This window comes from Malaclemys terrapin, chromosome 3, assembly GCF_027887155.1.
Source record: "Malaclemys terrapin pileata isolate rMalTer1 chromosome 3, rMalTer1.hap1, whole genome shotgun sequence".
Lineage (NCBI taxonomy): Eukaryota > Metazoa > Chordata > Testudines > Emydidae > Malaclemys > Malaclemys terrapin.
The window spans coordinates 140849973-140873440 of NC_071507.1; the positions used below are offsets into that span (position 1 = coordinate 140849973).

Genomic DNA, 23468 nt, shown 5'->3' on the forward strand with positions numbered 1-23468 from the left:
ACCTCTGGCTTCCTGCGATTCACCATGACTCTCAGCCAGCCAGTAAAGCAGAAGGTTTATTTAGACGACAGGAATACAGTCCAAGACAGGTCTTGCAGGCACAGACAACAGGACCCCCCCCCAATTAGGCTCATCTTGGGGTCCCACGGGCACCACGCCCCCCTTGGGGTGTCAGAGCCCCGTCTGCCATTCCACCAGCCAGCTCCTGCAACTTTCTCTCCCCCCAGCATCTCCTCCCCCAGCCTTTGTTCAGTTTCCCAGGCAAAGGTGTCACCTGGCCTCTAACCCCTTCCTGGGTTCTCATGTTACATGCTCAGGTATCCTCCCTCAAGGCCAGTCTCCCATCCCCCAATGCAGACCATCCTAGCCACACTCCCCTGCCTTCCCATGCCAACACTCCCCACTCAGCATTCAAAGACCACATTAAGAACAGTCCCAGTTCATCACAGAAATCATGCCTCACCAATTTACTAGAATTCTTTGAGGGGGTCAACAAGGGGGATCTAGTGGATATAGTGTATTTAGATTTTCAGAAAGCCTTTGACAAGGTCCCTCACCAAAGGCTCTTAAGCAAAGTAAGCAGTCATGGGAGAAGAAGGGAAGGTTCTCTCATGGATTAGTAACTGGTTAAAAGATAAGGAACAAAAAGGTAGAAATAAATGGTCAGTTTTCAGAATGGAGAGAGGTAAATAGGGGTGTCCCCCAGGGGTTTGTACTGGGAGCAGTCCTATTCAACATATTCATAAATATTTTGGAAAAAGGGGTAAAGAGTGAGTTGGCAAAATTTGCAGATGATACAAAACTACTCAAGATAGTTAAGTCCCAAGCATATTGCGAAGAACTACAAAAGGATCTCACGAAACTGGGTGACCGGGCAACAAAATGGCAGATGAAATTCAGTGTTGATAAATGCAAAGTAATGCACATTGGAAAACATAATCCCAACTATACATATAAAATGATGGGGTCTAAATTAGCTGTTACTACTCAAGAAAGAGATCTTGGAGTCATTGTGGATAGTTCTCTGAAAATATGCACTCAGTGTGCAGCAACAGTCAAAAAAGCGAACAGAATGTTGGGAATAATTAAGAAAGGGATAGATAATAAGACAGAAAATATCATATTGCCTTTATAAAAATCCATAGTACAGTATACCCACAACTTGAATACTGCATGCAGATGTGGTCGCCCCATCTCAAAAAAGATATATTGGAACTGGAAAAAGTTCAGAAAAGTAAACAAAAATGATTAGGGGTATGGAACGGCTGCCATATGAGAAGAGATTAATAAGACTGGGACTTTTTAGCTTGGAGAAGAGACGACTAAGGGGAGATATGATAGAGGTCTATAAAATCATGACTGGTGTGGAGAAAGTAAATAAGGAAATGTTATTTACTCCTTCTCATAACACAAGAACTAGGGACCACCAAATTAAATTAATAAGCAGCAGGTTTAAAACAAACAAAAGGAAGTATTTTTTCACACAACGCACAGTCAATCTGTGGAACTCTTTGCCAGAGGATGTTGTGAAGGCCAAGAGCATAACAGTGTTCAAAAAAGAACTAGATAAATTCATGGAGGATAGGTCCATCAATGGCTATTAGCAAGGATGGGCAGGGATGTTGTCCCTAGCCTCTGTTTGCCAGAAGATGGGAATGGGCGACGGGATGGATCACTTGATGATTGCCTGATCTGTTCATTCCCTCTCGGGCCACTGGCATTGGCCACTGTCGGAAGACAGGATATTGGGCTAGATGGACCTTTGGTCTGACCTAGTATGGCTGTTCTTATTTTCTTAATAAACCTATCATTATGTGTACTCCAATAATCTTGCTCTGCAAATGATTTATCACTTGCAATCTACTATATTATAAGTATTGCTACACTAGTCGATCCATAGATGAAGGTTTCAGCTTTCTACATGTCTTGACAGATGATACAGTCTGGTAGGATAGTTAGGGAACTTCAGTCACGTTGGAAGGACAGAGCAGTAGATGGAATGGCAGAACCTTCTGTTCATTTCGGCAAAGGAAAGGTAGCTGCTGCTCCAACAACTTTTGCTTCCTTCCTCTGTTCGCTGTTTCTCAGTAACTGTGATAAAGAGCAGTCCATGACTTATGATTTCACAAACAAACTATGGATAAGTCTGGTACAAATTGGTGTGTATCAAAGAACTCATACTTGGTCAAATACTGAATAACTAGAAATACTATTTGGCCATAGACAAATTAGAATCCAAAAACACAACAATAAATAATACAGTTGCATGTATTAAACTCAATCATGTCTTGCAGGAATATATATTTAGTAGTAAAAAATCATCCCTATTTAATGGCATTCCCTCACCCAAAAAAAAAAATTGTTTTGTCATAATCAAAACATTATGAGAACCACTGTGGAGAGTAACTCCACTTTGAACAAGACGATGTGCAGGACTTTTAGTTATTCCAGTTTTCTATCAACACATTTTGATACATTAATCTATCCTGAAAATAATTTTTAGTAAATGATTAACGGATATTTTTTTAAATATGAAGTGAAGTAATGCAGTCTGTAAAGGTTAAAGACCTTACTCTGAATAATGTTTTGTCCTATTCGGTTAAGATAAGTAAATCTATGTGATATTAATATCTGCCTCTCTTTAGCACAGTAGTTAATGACAAAACTATAGTTTGAAAATACAGATTACTAGAGTGAGGAATGAGACAAGTAGCCTCCCTTGAAAGAATATAGGTACTTCACACTTGGGGGTCTTTCACAGATTACTCTTGTAAGGGAAAGTATGGGAGAAAAATGACAGTGAGAGTGAGTGACTGGTAGCTATGGAAAGAAAGAGATGTAAGATGGCAGCTGGAAGATCTAAAATGAACTGACTCTAAGAAGGAGGGGAGATTAATATTTTATGGCTTGTGACTTTTTTTGTATGTCACCAATGGTGTCCTAGGCCCTTTGCAGAAGGGTGTGCAGATAGTCAACTTGCCCTGGATAGCTCACAATAGTATACATATCATGCGGAGCAAGGAAAAGCAGTTCAATGTTACAGTGCAGTCATGTCTTATTAATTCCACTGAAATGATAGATCTAGGAGGAAGAGAGTGGAGGCATGTTTATTTGTTTGGGAAGACCAATGAACCATAATGATGGTTAAGGCTGCGTGTCTATCACAGAGGTCATGGAAGTCACTGATTCTGTGACTTTCCGTGACATCTGCAGTGGCCGGTGCGCCTGGCTCAGGGGCTGTCTGAGCCGGGCAGCCCCATGTCCAGCAGCAGCAGCAGTTGGGGTGTGTGAGGGGGCTCAGGGCTGTGTGAGGGGGTTGTGGTGCGGGGCAGTGCTTACTTGGGGTGGCTTCCCGGTTCCCACCAGCATGTCACTGCAACTCCTAGGCAGAGGGGCCAGAACGCTCCATGTGTTGCCCGCAGCTGCAGGCGCCGCCCCCTGCAGCCCCCATTGGCTGCGGTTCCCAGCCAATGGGAGTTGTGTAGCCAGCGCTTGTGACGGGAGCAGCATGCGGAGCCCTCCTGGCCGCTCCTCCCCCTAGGAGCTGCAGGGAAATATCAGTCAGAGCCGGGTAAAAATCCTGCCAGCCCCCCACACCCAATCTTCCTGCTCCAGCAAGGGTCCCAGGCCATGTGCCACTGCCTGCCCCTCCCTCCCCCCAGCACCAGCGGGGGTCCTGGGCCATGCACCACCGCCCTCTCCCACCAGTGCCAACGGGAGTCCTGGACCAGCACCCGTGGCGCCCCGGACTTCCCCCCCCAGAGCACCTGCGGACCCCAGCCCAAGTTTTAGTTAGGGATATATAGTAAAAGTCATGGACATGTCACGGGTCATGAATTTTTGTTTACTGCCCGTGAGCTGTCCATGACTTTTACTAAAAATGTTCATGACTAAAACATAGCCTTAATGATGGTTATTAGTTTTATCTCTGATGAAATAAGAGAAGATTGCTTCTTTTACATTATAAAGAAATAGAAATGCTAAATACAGACAGGAACTTCTGACTAAACGCCATGGGTCTCTTACATGTAAATCACATAGATGAGTCCTAGTTTAAGTGCAAATAGCATCATATAGTAGTAGGTAACAAGGTAGTTCTCCCCACACACTCTCACCCCCAATCCACTGCCTGGCTTTATTTTAAAATACAGTGAACTGGTGAATTCTATCATATCCCTAAATACTTAACATAGTATATTTTTCATTCTACCCTGTAAGTCAAGCAGGTACTCTATCTCTTAGGCAACTCATCTGAGCTTATTGTTCCTGGATAGAAAAGCAACATACAAAGGTACCTGTCATGGTTTTCTTTAATCTTTACACAGCACAGTCTTCCATTGGTAGAAAAATGTTTCTAATTGGATCTATCTGAGGAAAAAAATACGGTGACTGATCATGACTTGTTCACATTGTGATTAAAGAAAAAAAACAACCCATAACCAAACACAAAAAGCTGTATAGCTAAGAGAATCACTGGTCTTAAAATAGTCTGAAAAATTTGAGGGTGCAAAAAAGATGTTTAGAGAGAGAGAGAGAGAGAGAGAGAGTCAACATTTTAGATTCTTCTTACGCTGTTTCATCTCAGTTTGAGTTTCCATGTGAAAACACCTTTCTAGGAGAATGTTATCTTTTTATTAGCCAGAAAGACATAACAAGTATGTTAATTTATATTTTCTTTCTCAGTTCTTTGTCCTGTGCAATTGTTTGAATACAGTGGGATAGTGAATCAGATGTAAATAAAATGGTGAATACTCTATTTGTTGCATATAACTATTGTATTTTGTCATACATTTTGCCAAATACTTCAGCTAAAAGAATATACTTAAATACAGCTACCCCAGAAGTAAACAGTTGATAAAGTAGAAAATGCTGAATTTTAACTTAAAAAAGCCTAATAAAGCATAATTAAACTGCTCTTTAATTTGCTTTAGAAATACAAGCCTGGTCGATGTGATGATATTTTGAAATGGAAGCCACCCAGTCTGAATTCTGTTGATTTTCGTCTAAAGATAACAAGAATTGGTGGAGAAGGGTATGTAATCTCTTCCCTTCCTTACCCTTTTTAAATATAATCTAAAATATTCACTTGAATGGTCCTTAGCAGCAAACATTTCTCTGGTATTATTACTTGATCTTTTCTAGGTTTACCTCCCCTTTTCCCACACACACACCCTACTTCACTTTCTGTAGCATTTGTCCATTAGAAGCATAGCCAGTTGTTTCTTTGACTTGTGGTTGGTACTGTACCAAGAAGCTGTACCGCAGATGTATATAACTGAATTTCCCTAATTCGTTATTATTAAAGAAGGCACATTAAATTCAACAGCATCTCTTGTGCTTTTAAAAATTAAATTTGCTGTATGTTAAATTATCTATTCACAATTGCACAGAATGGTATAACAATGAAGATTTATTCAAGACCTTGCTTTAATGTAGCTCTTTGACTTATTAGTTATTCTTTAATATCCACCAAAACCCTATCAAGGAAGGTAAGGTTTCATAGCCCAAGACATTTAAATGTTCTTTAGATTACGTCACTTCTACCTATTTCTCTGTCTGGTGCATCTGCTGCTTAGAATTGCATAAATGTATTAAGCAATGGCAGTTCCCATGTGTGATTGTACTGGGGTTTAAGTCATTAAGTTACGTTTTCCATGGAAGAGGTTTTGTTTAAAATCAAGTTAATTGATTTTCCGATTGTTTAATATTTTAATATCTGGGTTTCATTCCTGCTGACAGTTTGATATACTTACTTTTAGCTTTTCTCTTCATTTCTCTAGTAACTATGAAGAAAGTAGTTTTTCAGTTAATTCATGTGTTGCTCATTATTCCAGTGAACAGAATTGAATAATGGTAATAACAGCACATCTAACTCTTTAAAATACTTGCAGGTCTTATTAATATATAGAGATTGTGATAGATTGTGAATGTGTCTCATCCTAAGGACACGGAGAATTATTTGACAATATACAGAACTACTAACTTGTGGATATGGCACAAAGCCAAAAAATACCTGTTTGGATTTCAACAGAAAATGTGTATTTAATATCCAATAGAAAAACTGTTACTTTTACTGCTAGGGAATATATTAGGATGTTTGTTTTAGCTTTTGAGAGGCAGATGTTTCCAGTTTAAAACAAAAAACACATTATCATCTTTGCTTTCTTAAAAAAGGATATTGATTGTAATCACTTAACCGGACGATTTTCCATAATAAAAATTAAGCTATATTAGCCAAACAAGGTATTTAATTGCAGGGCCATTTTTGTGATTTCTGCTGAAGCTTGAAAATGTTACAGTAATGAGCCATGATGTCTAAACAAAAAAAATTCTCTCATTTCATTTTAAGTGGAGTATGCATTTGATAAGATACTGATTTCACACAGAAATAATAAACAAAGAAAAGATGCTGATTATAATTTATTCAATTTGATAGAATTATGTTACAATTAGATTAGAAAAGGAAAATGTTATAAACAAGAACAATTTCTAGAAACTCACCTAGAATCTGTTGGAGGTAGGATACTTGACTAGATAAATCATTGGTCTGTCCTCATAGGGGAAGTCCTACTTTCAGACACTGAAAACATTTATTACATTCCAGCTACATTATATGTTTGGTGTCCAAAATGTGGAAGTGACTTCTAAATTTGTGTGCAAATGGTTACTTTGTATGCAGGCTTGACGGAATTGGAATTATATTTATTTATAATTTTGACAGATAATATCAATGTTATTTTTCATCATTTTTTTCAGTTTTTATCTATTTAAATATTCACAGTTGCTGACAATAGATGCTGAGATTCAAGAAGTTAAAGCTGTAGAACCATTAAAACACAAATTGTCAACCTTGCATGTCAAAATATATAAAATAAATATCCTTAAATCAAACTCTCGTAAATTCTCAAGCATCTTTTATTTACTTTGCCTGTCTATAAATTTCAGTTATCGGTGGAATTATTTTTTGTCGGTTTGCATGTGTAGGGTTAAATTGATGTTTACCTACATTTACTGATAAAAATCTAATCCTTCCAAGCCTACTTTACATATCTTGGTGCCCATATTCCCTGAGTAAGCGTGTGTTGAATAGCCAGCTTAGGCAGCCCCTTTTTACAATTCAGCTCTAAATATCAAATGCAACAGGGGTAAATGAACAACTTAGATTACAAAACTGAGATATTTTTACTGGGGTTGCTTGATTATCAGCATATAGACACTACATATTTTCAGTGTGTGCTGTACTACATCACATGTGTTATTATTATATATGTAAAAAGAATCCAGGGTTATCACTCTACATGTCACTCTGAGGCGTAGAATGTCCATAGAGCCAGTGTGAAGCATCAAAACAGCTACAAGTATGGCTCTTTTTGTTCAGAATATCATTTCAATCACTTGGATTTGTGTCCTGTTATCATTGAATTTTTAAATGCAAAGAATTCTAGACTATTATGATATCAAAGGCAACTCAACCGATCACCATCCTTCCTTTACAGCGAATTTGCATCCAGCAGTTTCATTGGTTGCATGAAGGAGGAATGTGAACATAAAGTGGTGTGTGCATAGAAAATGGATTGTTTGATCCAACTGTCAAACCTGTGCAACAGCATAGGCTTTCAGCTATTAGATCATCTGTGTATTATAGTGCCTAGGAACCTCATTTGTGGGCCAGGACCTCATTGTGCTTAGGTGCTGTACAGAACAAAAAGTCAGTCCCTGCCCAAAAGAGCTTACAATCTGAGTATCGGCAAGTATAAATAAGAGAACAGACTGACAGAGAGATGAACAGGAGAGCACAAGGAAACAATGAAACAATATTGGCCAGCATGACAGGCTGTGGTCTCTACACACCTGCAGCCTAACTGTTGTTAAAAGTTAACATTGTAATGAAGTTTTTAACATAACTAAATTCACAGGGGCCTAACAAAAAAAATTTAATGAAGTACTGAGTAAAATATTATGTATTGTAATTTTTAAAAAAATATTTATGCTGAATAGTGATCTATAAAATCATAGCCTCTGACCAGTTAATCACAAATAATGTATAAGTAATATGGTGCGATTAATTGGCAGTTGTTAATTTAATTATTCAGTTTATTGCTTGGCAAAACCTTAACAATGTACTCCCAGGAACTGTGTAAGGTAGGTCATTTATCTAGCTGGCTGGAAGAAAAGGGCTTGTTCCTCTTATAAAGTCTCCATCTGCATTTGATGGCAGAGGGGGAAGGTTTATCTGGATGGGACAAGGAGGAACAGGAAGTGGCCAGACCAGGGGTGTGTGTGTGTGTGTGTGTGTGTGTGTGTGGAGGGGGGACACTGCCATTCCAGGTGACTGGAGGAAGGGGCTGGAGAGGGCATTATTTATATTTTGGGCAGGTCCAGAGAATCCCTCTCACTAGGATCAGGCTGGCAATACCCATCATGGAATCAGAATAAAATTGGGTTTCTTCATGATTCACTGTAGACATTATGCTAGTCACCAATTTTTCTTGGGGGCTGAGAAGGAATTTTTCCCTCACTGCCAGATTGGCTGAAGTATAGTGGGCGTTATCACCTTCCCCACAGTGGATCAAAGACTCGATGGGGTGGCAGGGTTATTTTATTAAATGTTAGGTTAAAATTTTGCAACTTAGTAAATAAAAAATGTGGCAGATTCCAGTGTGGGTACTCATTACAGAAGGGATACGGTTATGAGATAAAATGGACTTGAAGGGGATGTAAAGGAAAACATCCCTTAAAGGAACTGGGGAAGCAGGATTCAGGGTTCCTAATGTCTTGTACAGCAGCGAGTCAATCTCCCTCCCTCTTCAAGCGCCCTTAACCCTCGTATGGGAAATTGGTGGGGTCCTAGCAATTGCCTGGCTGGGAACAGATTAGAAAGGGGGAGAGCTGAAGCCGGCCCCCCAGCCAGGTGGAAACAAGGAAATACTGATGACATGCATTGTACAATTTGTTGCTGAGTATTTCCAGACATTTTAAATGAATAAAGCTTCAGCCTAATTAAACCACATCCATTACCTCTTGTCTTTCTTCCAGCATGGCTACGCATTGTAAAGTTGTTTGAAAGGTGTAACAGAAATATAAGGATTTTTTAGATGCTGCAGGAGTATCAAAAATAATTACGTGTAAGTTTATGCTTTAAAAAGGCGTTTCAGGACTCTGAGCACTGCTATAATAAAATGGCTGTGAACAAGCGCCTGTTAGATTGAGTTCTAATATGAAAATCTGTTTCATTAAACTGAATGCCTTGCTGCTAGCAATTCTAAAATTATGGCATTGGGCTTCCTTTTGGTTTGTTCCCAAGCTAGGCTTTCTGAAAAAGCAGGCATTGATATAACTGTCAACCTGTTAAGGAAAGTGGTTTTTTCCCTTTAGGTCAAAAATACTATATACTGGACGGAGGCTTGACAGCTGAGCAATACAGAAGTGATTAGAGAGCTGCCCTGAAATTCATCCGTTATTTTACAATACAATTAAGCAGTGATGTTTATGGAATCAGAATTTATGTCCCGATATTGATCTGTCACTGACAAATGGTGAGACAAATCCGCATTTATCTCAAATAAACACTTGAGAATCCTTTCTGCTCTCCATGGAGAGCTGAATAAATGGATTCTGAAATAGTAAGCAAAGGTTACTGCTCACAATTAGCAAGTCCTCCATTCTACTTTAACTTTTACTTTAACTTTTACTTTAAATATGGGCAAATACCTAGATCCCTACCACCTCAGGATGTGATCTTATCAGCGCTCACACATAAGCAGTGTTGGTGCAGATCAAATTATAAGAATACTCAAGTTACTATAGGAAACGATGTTGGCAGTGCTCAATTTGTGCCAGGGATTGCCAGGACTGAGTCCCGGCAGCTCTAGACTTGGCAGTTCATAGCTCCCGCACCTTTGGGCTTGCCGTGTCAGTTATGAAAATTAAAAAATTGCTTGAGCCCTAGCACCAAATTGCTTGAGCCCCAGCACTTCTTTAATTACAAATTAAGCACTGTGTGTTGGTGATTCAGCCACTATCAGTCTTTTCACTGCAGCAGTACTTATCTAGTGCCCTTAGCATGGGATTACAGGACACGGTGCTGTTGGACCCATTGTTTTTTAGATGGAATATGTAACTGAGATCCTATTTACTTGTAATAATCTTGTGGTAATTTTCATACAAAAAAGGGGGGCTGTCTGTGGTGACTATCAAATTCCCATTTGTATAATTATTTTCTACCTACCTAAAATTCCTTCTGTGGTTTCCTTGTCTAAATTGTTCTGAGGTGTTAGTGTTCTCTATTAAGTACTGCTGTGTTCCACTCCAGACATAGCTGTATTCAGTGATGGATGGTTGGATGATTCTTTTTATCTGTTCAGTCCTTTTCCCATTGAAGTCTGTGGGAATTTTGCCATTGAATTAAAAAGGAGCAGGATCAAGCCCATAATTTGTAAAGCATCAGCAGGAAAGTCTCTATAAAAGTAAAATGTTGTTACTACAGCAAGTTGCTGTAAATTACAGGCATTGCTCCATCTCAGTAAAAGGCAGATTTTATAGTTTTTTGTTTTTATGTTACACAGATGCATGATCCTAAAGTCCCAGTCCAGTTTTAGTTGTATTTAATAATCAGCTGAATGAAAATAAGTTTTGGTGGAAGGCCTGCATCTCACAAAAATGAGACATTCAAACTGGAGATCTCCCCTATTCCATACATTTAAAAAAAGGCTAACTTCGCTTGCCAGTACTTTGAAATATCCTTTCAGATTTTCCTAGGTTGTAGTCTCATAACTGCAGGCCCTTCAGCCTTTGAGTGGTTTCTTGTGTTTTGCCTAAACTATATTGATCCTAATAGCAGTAAAACTTCAGGAACATGAACATACATATCTATTTCATTGCTGAGTGATCTGTTAATCAAAGCACATTAGCAGAAAGAAGATATTCACTTGCTGCTCTGCAGCATCCTTGATTTATCACAAATGGAGAAATGCTTTAAAAGTCTAAGGTAACTTATCCCAAAGAGCCAGATTTTAAGAACATTTCTGGAAAAATTAAACAAATATTGAAGCGTTTGAAGAATCCTCAGGCATCAGTTTGTCTGTGTCCACAAACTTCCAGATACACAGTAGTGGCATACAAGAACTGAATCTCAAAACTCTTCAGTCATTTCTCTATTAGCTCTCCCTTTGTGCAGTTTGCCTGGTGGCTTTCTGAACAAAGTGTGTTAAAAGCAAATGACAGACAAATGTTTGGTCTGATTGGCTCTGAATGGAAGCATCCAAACAGGCGGGACAATCAGATATGTCAAACCATTGATACCATCTCAAATCACAGAAGAGCATCAATTTTGTGTGGAACTTTGACATATAGGAAAGGTTCGAAGGAATTTCCCTCATCTTCTAAGGGAGAAATAAATTATAAGGTGTAATTTTACAAAAACATTCTTAGGTATCAGGGAGTAGGGAGCAGCCTTGTGTGTGTGTTGGTAGTGCAAGAGGCAGATGACAATGTAACCATGTTAGCAACATACATTCAGAAAAATTGAAACAAAGGGTCAAATGTCAGTAATACAGGGCAGGAGACTGGGAGTTGAAGTGAAATATGTTTCAGGACACCATACACTTGCTATAATCAAATCCTGGACCTTTTTGCTATCAACAAATATTATGAAATTATTCTCTTTGAGCTATAGAGAGCTAGGCACAGACACAATAAATATAAGCAAGCCATTTTCCCCTTTGGTTGGATGTAATGTTAGATGATGTGATATACTCTTCCTTTACAGCTAGAGTAATCTGGAACATTTTGGGGGGGGAAAGCTCAAGTAATTTTAATTGCCACAGAATGGGCATGAAGACCATGATTTGTCATTTCATATAAATAGTAGTCTCCTTATTTCAGTAATGTATTGCCCTATAAATCCTATAGACTTGTCTGTGAATACTAGTGCTTCCTTGACTTCCCAACCTGATAAATATTAACCAACCAGTGCCTGGAAAAATCATAAAACAAAAAATGTTAAACTAACACAGGGGTCGGCAACCTTTCAGAAGTGGTGTGCTGAGTCTTCATTTATTCACTCTAATTTAAGGTTTTGCGTGCCAGTAATACATTTCAACGTTTTTAGAAGGTCTCTGTCTATAAGTCTATAATATAACTAAACTATTGTATGTAAAGTAAATAAGGTTTTTAAAATGTTTAAGAAGCTTCATTTAAAATTAAATTAAAATGCAGAGGCCCCCAGACCAGTGGCCAGGACCCGGGCAGTGTGAGTGCCACTGCAAATCAGCTCGTGTGCCGCCTTTGGCACGCTTGCCATTGGTTGCCTACCCCTGAACTAACAAAATACACTGTGCAGGTTTTTTGTGGCCTCTCCTTCCTCTTTACTTTGTTTGTGAACTGTCAGTTTAGGTTGTCAGGTCTTCAAAGACAGGATCTTTCCATTCCTGGTACTGTGTTCTGTTCTGCACAGGTTCTTATACCACACTTATCACTTTAGTGTCTGAGCTGTATACAAGTCATAACAATATTTAATTCCACAGGATTATAATTTGTATTATATTAGCACCCAAATATCCCAGTCAAGATCAGGGTCCCATTGTCCTGGATGCCCTACAAACATAAAATAAAAGGTAGTCCCTGTGTTACAGTACAGACAAGGACAAGATGCAAAAAGTGGGTGTAGAACTCAGTAGGGGGGTGGGTGACAGTGATAGGAACACATATTTGCATATATTAGCTAAGTGTAAATGTCAAAGTTTTGTTTTCTAATAAATGAAAAAGAAGTGTAAATTGATCCCTAACAAGCCATTTGCTTAGACTTATTAAGGAGTTTACCATAGGCATCACAGAAGTAGCTCTTAAAAAGTGGTTTGAACGAGGCCAGGGTGTTGGCTGTGCAAATTGATTTGGAGGGTGCATTATGTGTATGAGGGACAGTATGGCAAAAGGCACAAAGGTTCTTGTGATAGAAATGTGCAACTAAGGCTGCCATCATCGGCATAGTGAAGGACGAGGGTTACAACACACTCGGGTCAATGTTTATCTGGATGCCACAAGACTCTGCCTCCTGGTATTGTCACTATACGGTCTGTATTGCTTGTATCTGGATACTCTCTGACACTTTAGTTCAGTTAAAAAAATTCCACTTTTAAATCTGGACAGCATTTATACTGAACATAATGTTATACCTTCCACAGTTAATATTCAGTATGCTTTTGGAATTTCTAATGTTGGGTTTAAAAAAAAAAAGCTCAGTCTCAGTGTTTTATGCGTGCAAGTGGCAGCCTTGGGCAATCTCCATCTGTCAGATAATTATTCTACTTTAACTACTCATTTCTCCAGATTTTTAAAAGCTTTGCTTCACATCATCCTAAAATTATCTGTATGCTTGCAACATGGAATTGAAATCTATTCTTACATGTTCTATAGGCCCTGCTTTCTTCAAATCATGAGGGCTGAGTTCCCTCTTGACCCACCTCTCTTAAGGTGGACTTTCCGCTTGCTGCAGTGTCAGCTACCCAAGAGCTAGTTGTTCTGTTAAGGAAAAGTTTGTGCATTTCCCCTGCTTCTCTGCAGACATGAGGTCATGAGGCAGGATCCCAAATATCATGTCTCTAAAATTAACCCATTTCTTATTAATTACTCTATCTTGTTAGATATATTTTGTTCTAAACCCCCTTTTCTAAAAGATATTCCATAGGTTATGTAGCTTGGATTTAAGGTGAAATATTACTCAAGTATACCACATTTCAGGAAATTGGAAGTCTTTGCCTTTTATTACAGAAACAAAGAACTCAAAGTAGAGCTAGTTGAAAATTTTTCCATTGACTTGTTTTGATGGAAAATTTGTAGTTTTGACCAAACACATTTTTCACAAGAAGTGTCTGCTTTCTGTGGAAAATTTTGATTTGTTGCCTCCATGAGAGTTGTTGTTCAGGTGCCTCACATTTCCATTCTCTTCTATGGGTTGGGTTCTCCAACCAGACTGCATCAACCACAGTGCACGATGGTCAGGGACTGTGAAAATCAGCAAGAAGGGAAACCGTGGTGTGCCTTGGGAGATGTAGTCAAACCATGAAGCCAAGGAAAATGGGAATATGAAGCACCTGACCTACAAATCCCATGATGTACTACAATGGCATTTCAAAATGGAATTTTTTTTGTTTTAAACGCACAATTTTCTGCCAAAAAAAAAAATTCCATGGAAAATTTCAGTGAACATGTATTTTTTGGTTTTGTCAAAATTTACTCAGGTAAAGTAGGAGAATACCCTACTTTCTGACAAGGTGTAAATCAAAGTATCTAAATCATTCAACTTCTATTCAGCTTAAACTGGCCATTAAAATAAAGTGTATATTAAACAGCAGAAAAACCCACCAGAAAAACCATTTCTTCCTACTGAACAGAGATGCTAGACTTCCTATGAAAAATTCCACTCAGCAGCTATTTAGTCTTCTGTATGCATTCTTAATTGTCTAACCTTTTAAATGAGGAAATGACATCTTGTAGTATTAAGCCTACATTCATTACAAACACATCAAATTTAGTAGCAGCTTCAACATGCCAAACTGAGATAGTTTTGTTTGAAAATGAACTCTTGTTAAAGGAATGGTCTGCATTTACTTCTACATTCCATTGATCTCTTTGGGGGTGTGAATGTAATAAGGAGCATTTTTTCAGTCTCTTGCCTTTGGCCTTATATATGTGTGTAACCATAAGGTGGAGCGTAACATGCTGTGAATTTTTTTTTTTTTTTTTAAATCAAGTCTGGATCTGTTTGTTTTCTTTTTTATTAGATTCATAGACAAATATCACTGTTAAATAATTTTGTGGTAGGCAGTATATATGAAGCCATCTTGAAGTCAATTAAAGCAACACAGGTCATAATAGCATAGGGTAATATGTGAAGATAAAAGTTCAAAATAAAGATAATCATTAAACAAATATCACAGATCACTACAGAACTTATATCCTCTCAAATCACCTGGTACAAGGAAACAGGAATATTCACATTTGGGAACTGTTGTACAGCTAAAATGTTAAGTGTCTGAAAAGAAACCTTTGTTTTGAACTTCAAGCTGTTCTAAATCTTTCAACAGACAAAGACTTAACTGCTGCTAGAAGAAGCTAAGACAGGTTTAAATGTCATCTTTGAAGTTAATGGGAAGGAGCATTGAAAGGAGGAGAAAGCAGCAAGATTTTATTTGAATAAAAACCTTCCCCATCTTTCTCACCACCTTATCTCATTTTCACAATGTTCACCACTGCTACATTTTAAAATATTTAAGTTCAATATTTAAATATGTTGGTATAAATGTTTAATATGATAGACTGATTCTTGTTTTTACCTCCAATTCTTTAGTTTAATTGCTTGGACCCCAGTCTTTCAAAGCCTTAGGCCTTGTCTACACTACAAAATTAAATTGACTTAAGTTATGTCAACATACAGCCGCCACTGTAATTAAACTACTGTTGCATGTCCACACTACACTCCTTGTGTCGCCAATGTGCATCCACAGTAGCAGCGCTTGCAAGGATGCAGAGAGCAATGCACTGTGGGTAGCTATCCCACTGTGCAACTCACCACCATCTAGTGCCAGGAGTTTTGGGAAGGGGTTGCAATGTCTCATGAGTGCAAACGAGTTGCACGGGGTGGCTGGGAACATGGGTTCAGTGTTCCATGATGCAGTTTTCTCCATTCCATGGGCATCCTATTACATTTCATGCCACTTTTCCAAAGCCTCGCTAGTTTGCGCATCCGCCATCTTTGTGAGACGCGTGGATCCTGCACTGCTCTTCAGTATTGCACTGAGCGATATGAACACAACATGCCCTTGCCTTCTGGTATGCCTTCCGCAGTTCCTTGATTTTCATGCAGCACTGCTGCATATCCCTGTCTTAGCCCTCCTCCGCCATGCCCCAAGCCATTGGGCCATAGATGTCGAAGTTCCTACAGCTGTATCAGAGCTGTACTTGCACAGCCTCCTCTCCCCACAGACTCAGGAGATCCACCACCTCTGATGTACTCCGGGCAGGAGCACTTTTGCTGCATGGAGCCTGCATGGTCAGCTGCTACGTTAGCTCTCCATGCCAAGCAAATATGAAATGGAATTTCAAAAAATTCCTGGGGTTTTAAAAGGGGAGAGGTGTGTTCTGGTGTACCTGGCTGCTAGACAGCAGAGGTTTTTTTAAAAGGTGACCAGAGCGGCCACAACGGGGCACTGTAAGACGCTACCTGGAGTCCACTAAAGTCAACGTTAGCAATGCAGTGTCTATACTGACACTGCATCACCCTAAGTACATCAGCCTAAGTGCTGTGCCTCTTGCCAAGGTAGATTTATTAGGTCAGCGTAGTGGGCGAGTTAAAGCAGTAGGAGGAACGATGTAGTGTAGTCACCTACACAATTAGGTCAGCATAACCTCCCTACATTGACCAAGGCCTGTAGTGTAGACCAGGCCTTACACGTGCATTTAACTATCTACTGAGAATAGTTACAATGTTGTCCTTACCCCCCAAAATCTTATAAAATGAATATTAATCAAGGAACAGGGAAGTTACATAGTATAAAACCTATTTGCTACTTTGTTTCTTACCTTACCTATTTGCATCTTTTACTTGCCTATTTTCTGTCTTAAGTGTTTTAACCTTTGCCAGTCTTTGTTTGTTTTTAGTGTGTTCATGTATACATCCTTCAGTGAACAAAGATGTAACATATATATGCCTCATTCACACCCTTGAGTTGAATTTGAACAGTGTCTCAATTATGTGAGAAGTAGCTTTTTAAAAGTTTTAGGGTTTCTGGCAACTATTCACAACATGAATCTGAGGTTCAGCATGGATGTGAGAAATCATTTGCTTTTAGCCTACCTATTGAAATTAATAGGTGGTGATTACTTCTAGAATCCACAAAACGGGGTCAAGTGAATACCATCACTGCAGTCTTTCTAATCAAAATGTACCAAGTTGATTTCAGAGATGCTGTATATTAATTGTTTGCCCACAGAATTAGCCTGTATGTACCTCGAGTGGTGTCCAACCCTCACAGCCTGGAAGCTGGATTTAGCCCATATTATCATAGCCCTCTCTATGTGGGTATTAATTAGAAGATGGTAACAGTGACCAGATCTATTTCTGTTACCAGGGAGGAGACATGGTTTCACATTTAAGTTTGTTAGGTCCTCAAACAACAGATCTAGTTTGAATGAAAGTGTGCAGTTGTATGGCGTATAAAGAAAGTTCTAATTTATAAAGCTTTACAATGTTGATTTTCTCTGTTCTGCTTTCATGTTAATTTCACAAAGCTAGTTATGTTCTAATTTTTATCTGTGCATTTTAATATATTTTATACCTTCCTGCTATGCATAATTCATATAAACAAGTGAAGCAAACAGCTGTATTTACATACTGATATGATACTATCTGAACTAATATTAGACACATATTTTACAAAGCTTATCTGGATGCTTTTTAGACATTTTAAAATTTTTAGACATTTTAAAAATAGTACATTTTAATCTTGATTTTATTTGTTCTCCCCTCACCATTTTGCAATATGAAAATATTTCTCAGGCTACCTAATTAGCCTTCAATTGTATTTTCAAATTTTGGTTCAGTTCGTTTGGTTATAGAAGACTACAAGATGCCAATTAAAAACAGCTTGTATTTAATATAATGAGGAGACTGACACTGGTCCTGGCTGCATGCTCCAGAGGCTTGCAAAATACATAATAAAGGCACAGACTAATTTAAATAAAGAAAATGCTTGTCCCTTTTTTCCTTTAAGTCCTGAGGGACATATGGGCTACTCTGAGTTATTGAAGCTGAGTTGCAGCTGATGCTTATGGTCATATTCTTTTACACTAGTATAAGTTAGTCTTTGTAAATTATAAAAATGCCCTGAAGTATCAGCTCATTTTTTCCATACCATTCTAAAAAGTTGTGGAATAATTAATACTCATCTCTCATCAATTTAGTCCTATTCAGACGAGGAATATTTTTGTGAATATTCCATAAATAACATCTTAAATTTCCAAATTTGTTTCCTATTTTAGTTTTCCTGATTACCACTTAGTTTTACAAATTCATGCATTTCCTTTTTTGTGTTAGCTAATAAATATTTTTACTTTTAAAATATTTTCTTATTACAAACTGGTGCTTTTTAAATGTACATTCAAGACAGATCCACAGAAAGGAAGACACTCATAAATATTTTGTACTCCTGATCTTTATTTTAGGAGTACAGAACATTCTTTGATGTCTTTTAAAGTTTAAAGAATATGTATACTTATAAAACCTCAGCTGACCTCCTTGCGTATGCTCATGTATCTGAAAAAAGGGTAAAACTGGGGGAGAGAGTTGATTTTGTCACAGGGGAAAATTTAGACAGACAGAGAAGACATTCATAAATATTTTGTATTCCTCATCTTTGTTTTGTTCCAAACATTTCATCATTCAATTTTCTGATAAAGCCAGACCCACAAAACATATAAGTAGAAATAAAAGTACTAAGTTATAAATATGTTTAAAGATAAAATAGTTCATGACAGTCAGTCATAACTTGAGGAGTACCATTCAGTTTGCTTTGATACCACCAAATGCACTTAAATTGTTTTGGAAGAACAGAAGCTCAACTTCCCATGGCTGACTGAATTCTTAAATTCTAGAGAATCAGCATACCATATCAAGAAATAAATGAATCTGCTCTGGATTGCTTGTATTTCTGCTGTTGCAATATCATCTATATGATATGCATATAACTAAAATGTTCCCAATTGTGTTTAAACTTGTGGAGATTTACTGAAGAGTCCATCTTTTTCAGTTTAACTGGTGGTCTGTTTACCTTAAATCCTCAAGGACATTAGAAACAGTCCTGGATTTTGTGGTAAGAGAGAATCAGGCTCACGCCTTCGCATGATGAATTATTTGAGTTCAGTGACAGGAATCCGATTCTCCGTAGGGAAGAAAGGACCATCCTAGTTGTCATTTTCCTTGAGATATTGACCCCGTTAAATATAAACAACCTAATAAGGACAGGATTGCAATGGAAATCTACCAAATGATATTCTTCTGAAATTGTTTTAAGGAATTTGTAAAATTCTATATGTGCATTCTTATGCTACATTACTCAAGTTTTGGTTACCAATATAAGCATTGGGACTGATTCAGGGGTAGTTACAAATATAGTTGTTGTGACAAATAGGGCAACTTCTTACCATATCTATGGGAGACCATATTGTATGAATGGTTATGTATCATTGTGGGTCAGGGATTGTATACGCTCCAAGTGGGGAAGGTTGCCACATCTTCTCCAGGAAGTGAAAACAGTAGGGGATGATTAAGGCAAATCACTCAGAGAGTGACACTTCCAGAGAGGTACCACCTCTAGAGGAAGCTTGCGTATTCTGTTTCAGTCTGGATTTTCCAGAGACCAACAGACAAAGAAAGGACTTTTGGATAAATAGCTGAGCTTAAACTCACTCTAGCCCTTTGTTCTGGATCCTGATCTAAAGATTGATATGAACTTGTAACCACTGGGTAAACCCAGTTGTGGGGTCTGACACCTGCCAGAGCCCTATATTGAAGTTAGGGGTGACCTCTGGTAAGCTGCTTAGCATATGTGGTTCTTTTATTGTTTTTATATGCTTTCATGGTCTCATAGACTCCAAGGCCAGAAGGAACCATTGTGATCATCTAGTCTGATCATCTATATAACACAAGACATAAGACTTCCCCAAAATAATTCCTAGAGTGTATCTTTTAGAAAAACATCCAATCTTGATTTTAAAATTGTCAGTGACAGAGACTTCACCAGGAATTTTGGTAAGTTGTTCCGATGGTTAATTACCCTTACCGTCAAAAATGTATGCCTTCTTTCCTTTCTGAATTTGTCTAGCTTCAATTTCTGGCCATTGGATCGTGTTATAGCTTTCTGTGCTAGATTGAAGAGCCCATTATTAAATATTTGTTCACCATGCAGATACTTACAGCAGTAATCAAGTCATCCTTAACCTTCTCTTAGTTAAGTAAATAGATTGAGCTCTTCGAGTTTATCACTATAAGGCATATTTTCTAAATCATTCTTGTGGCTCTTCTCTGAACCCTCTCCAATTTAACAACATTCTTCTTGAATTGTGGGCACTGGAAATGGATGCAGCATTCCAGCTGCATGTGCACCAGTGCCAAATACAGGGTAAAATAACTTCTCTACTCCTCTTTGAGATTCCCTTGTGTACGCATCCCAGGATCGCATCTGCTCTTTTGGTCACAGCGTCACAGTGGGAGCTCATGTTCAGCTGGTTATCCACCATGATTCCCAAATCTTTTTCAGAGTTATAGCTTCCCATGGTTAAGTTCTGCCATCTTGTAAATATGGCCTACACTCTTTGGTCTTAGATGTATATATTTACGCATATTAAACAACATATTGTTTGCTTGCATCCAGTTTACCAAACTATCCAGATTGCTCTGAATCAGTGATCTGTCCTCTTCATTATTTACCATTCCCCCATTTTTTGTGTCATTTGCAAACTTTATCAGTGATGACCTTATGTTTTCTTTCAGGTAATGAATAAAACTGTTAAATAGCATAGGGCCAAGAACTGATGCCTACAGGACCCCATTAGAAACACACCCACTTGACAATGATTCTTGGATTACAGTTACATTTTGAGACCTATCAGTTAGTCAGTTTTTAATTCATATAAAATTAGCCCAGCACACATTATATCTTCCTAGTTTTTTTAATCAAAATGTCATGTGATACCAAGTCAATTGCCTGACAGAATTTTAAGTATATTATGTCAACACTATTACCTTTTATCAACCAAAATTGTAATCTCATCCAAAAAAAGATATCAGGTTAGTTTGACAGGATCTATTTTCCATAAACCCATATTGATTTGCATTAATAAGATTACTCTCCTTTAGTTCTTTATTGATTGAGTCCCGTATCAGCTGCTCCGTTATCTTGCCTGGCATTGGTGTAAGGCTGACAGGCCTATAATTATCCAGGTCATCCCGTTTACCCTTTTTAAAAATTAGCACAACATTAGTGTTCTTCCAGTCTTCTAGAACTTCCTCGGTGCTCCAGGACTTACTGAAAATCAACATTAATGGTCCAGCTTTCTCTGTAATATTTTTACTTCAACAATAAATGTGTTTGCTTAGAAGGAGCGGGTAACTTGTAAGTGATGGCAACACCTAGGCCTCAGAGAGAAAGAAAAGCAAAGGGACTGTTTTTTTAGGCAAACTGTCTTGGGATATCACAGTGTAGATGAGGGAGCTGTGCAGTCTTAAAATCACTGGTCAGAAGGGAGTGAGATGTGGGTTTCTGCTCAGAAGAAGCAATGGCTGGGAGCCAGAAACCTTAAGTGGATTCCCTCGAGGGACCACAGAGTGGGAAATACAGGTGCAGTTACTCTGAAACTGTGACAATAGTATGGTGCCCTAATTTTAACATGCATTTTTAACATTGTACTTTAAATTTTATTTTGTGGTGTTGAAATGTGAAAAATACCCAACTTAATTTTGAAATGTTTATCTTTCTTTCCTCAGAGTATACCTAATATACTAAATACCTTAATTGTAGAAACAAAGCATTCTGTTTTTTACAAGAATTTCCACTTGTGATTAATTTAAAAAAATTGTATAGTGCATTATTTCAGTTTTGTAAAATTGTCAGCATTTTCAGGGACTGGGGTTTTGCCAGGCAGGTGCAAGTTTTAGCTATCAATGACTTTTCTTAAAGATCAGTTACATTAAGGATTTAGGATTAAGGCTGCATATCTGTCGCGAAGGTCACAAAATTCACAGATTCTGTGACTTTCTGTGACCTCCATGTGTTCTGCAATGGTCAGTGTGGCTGACGCCAGGGCAGGTGGCCCTGCAGTCAACTGTACCAGTCACTGCTGGAGCACCAGCCACTAGGGCGACCCTGCAAGTCAGCCGCACTGGCCACTGCTCAGTGGCCCCCAGCAGCTGGCCCTGGGGACCGCCCAAGCAGAGGTCCGGGTGCGGCTGGAGCAGCGGCCTTGGGAACAGCCGCACCAGCCTCTGCTTGGCAGCCCCCGCTTCCCCAGGGACCACCTGAGCAGCGGCCGGTGGGGCTGGCCCCAGGGGCTCCCCAGAGCAGCGGTCCCATGGGGGCTCCTCAAAGTCACCTCAGCTAAGATTTAGTCAGGGGTATTTATATTAAAGGTCATGGACAGGTCACAGACCATGAATTTTTGCTTGTGACCTGTCCATGACTTTAAAAATACCCGTGACTAAATCAGAGCCTTACTTAGGATCGCTCTTTTTTTGATGGGGTGGGGGATTCACATAACTTAGGCTTTGATTCTTCTTTAAGTAGATGAAGCTGGGTATTCCACTTAGGTGTGTGTGTTCCCAGTGCACTGGAGCCAGAGAATTTTGCCTAGCAGCACCTGTAGAGGGGTGGTGCTCACACCTTGTGGCCATAGCGCCTCCCCGGACTAAATGAGGCTTTGCCGCCCTTACCCCCCCCACCCAGTTCCTTCTTACTATCCATGCTGGGAGTCAGAGCTCTGTGTGGTTCTTAAGTTCACAATATCTCACTATTTTTTGTGTCTTTTTCTTTCTGCATATAGTTAATAGTACCCTTAGAGTACATCCACACTATCCGCTGGATCGGCAGGTAGTGATCGATCTATCTGGGATCGATTTATTGTGTCTCAGATAAACGTGATAAATTGATCCCCGAACGTGCTCCCCGTCGACTCCGGAACTCCACCAGGGCGAGAGGCAGAAGCGGAGTCGACAGGGGATCCGCAGCCATTGATCCCGCGCCGTGAGGACAGGAGGTAAGTCGATCTAAGATGCGTTGACTTCAGCTATGCTATTCTCGTAGCTGAAGTTGCGTATCTTAGATCGATCCCCCTCTCCTAGTGTAAACTAGGCCTTAGTGTTAGTTAGATTTAGTGTTAGTTGCATTTACTTAAGTATTCCCCTGTGATTCCCTCACCGGGAATCTTTAAACGTTGTCTGTCATGTGGGGAAACAAGGCCCACATCAAGGAGCGATGTGTGATTTGTTAACTCCGATTCCGGCCCCATACATTGAGTCTGGTACGGATGAGAGCGATGCCAGCTCTGGCTGTTTCCATGCCGGTAGCATACCAAGTGGCTACGGACCTCTTCTGCCTTTCTGTCCTGACCTCTCCCTTGGTACAGGACATTGCCAGTTCTACGTTGCTTATGGCCCCATTGGCTGGATGAGCCGCTTAGGGCCTGTCAGCACCACACCCAGATGTTCCCCTTCCACAATCTGTGGAAGCTGGTCCAGTATCAGCTCAGTGCAAGGGACTCCTTGGCACTGGAAAACTCTTCGGCACTGTTGCATTTGGCACTGCCAATGTTACTGTGGCAGCTCTTACCATCCTCTACTTCGGCACTGTCGACGCCACTCCCAGAACAGGCAACAACGGAGGTGTTTGGTTCCAGCAGTATAGTTTCCACCATCAATGCCA

General features: G+C 39.2%; 1 protein-coding gene across 2 annotated transcripts in view; it reads left to right on the top strand.

Annotated features, from left to right (window-relative positions):
* RNGTT (RNA guanylyltransferase and 5'-phosphatase) overlaps positions 1 to 23468 on the top strand; it is a 416529-nt gene that overhangs the window by 296359 nt on the left and 96702 nt on the right. The window contains exons 13-14 of one of the 2 annotated variants that reach the window (XM_054023812.1): positions 4932 to 5032; positions 6782 to 6818. In XM_054023812.1, coding sequence (XP_053879787.1) covers positions 4932 to 5032; positions 6782 to 6788 — 108 coding nt within the window. In that variant the 3' untranslated portion in view covers positions 6789 to 6818. Of the gene's footprint in view, positions 1 to 4931; positions 5033 to 6781; positions 6819 to 23468 lie in introns of those variants that run through there. The other variant, XM_054023811.1, reaches the window with a different exon arrangement.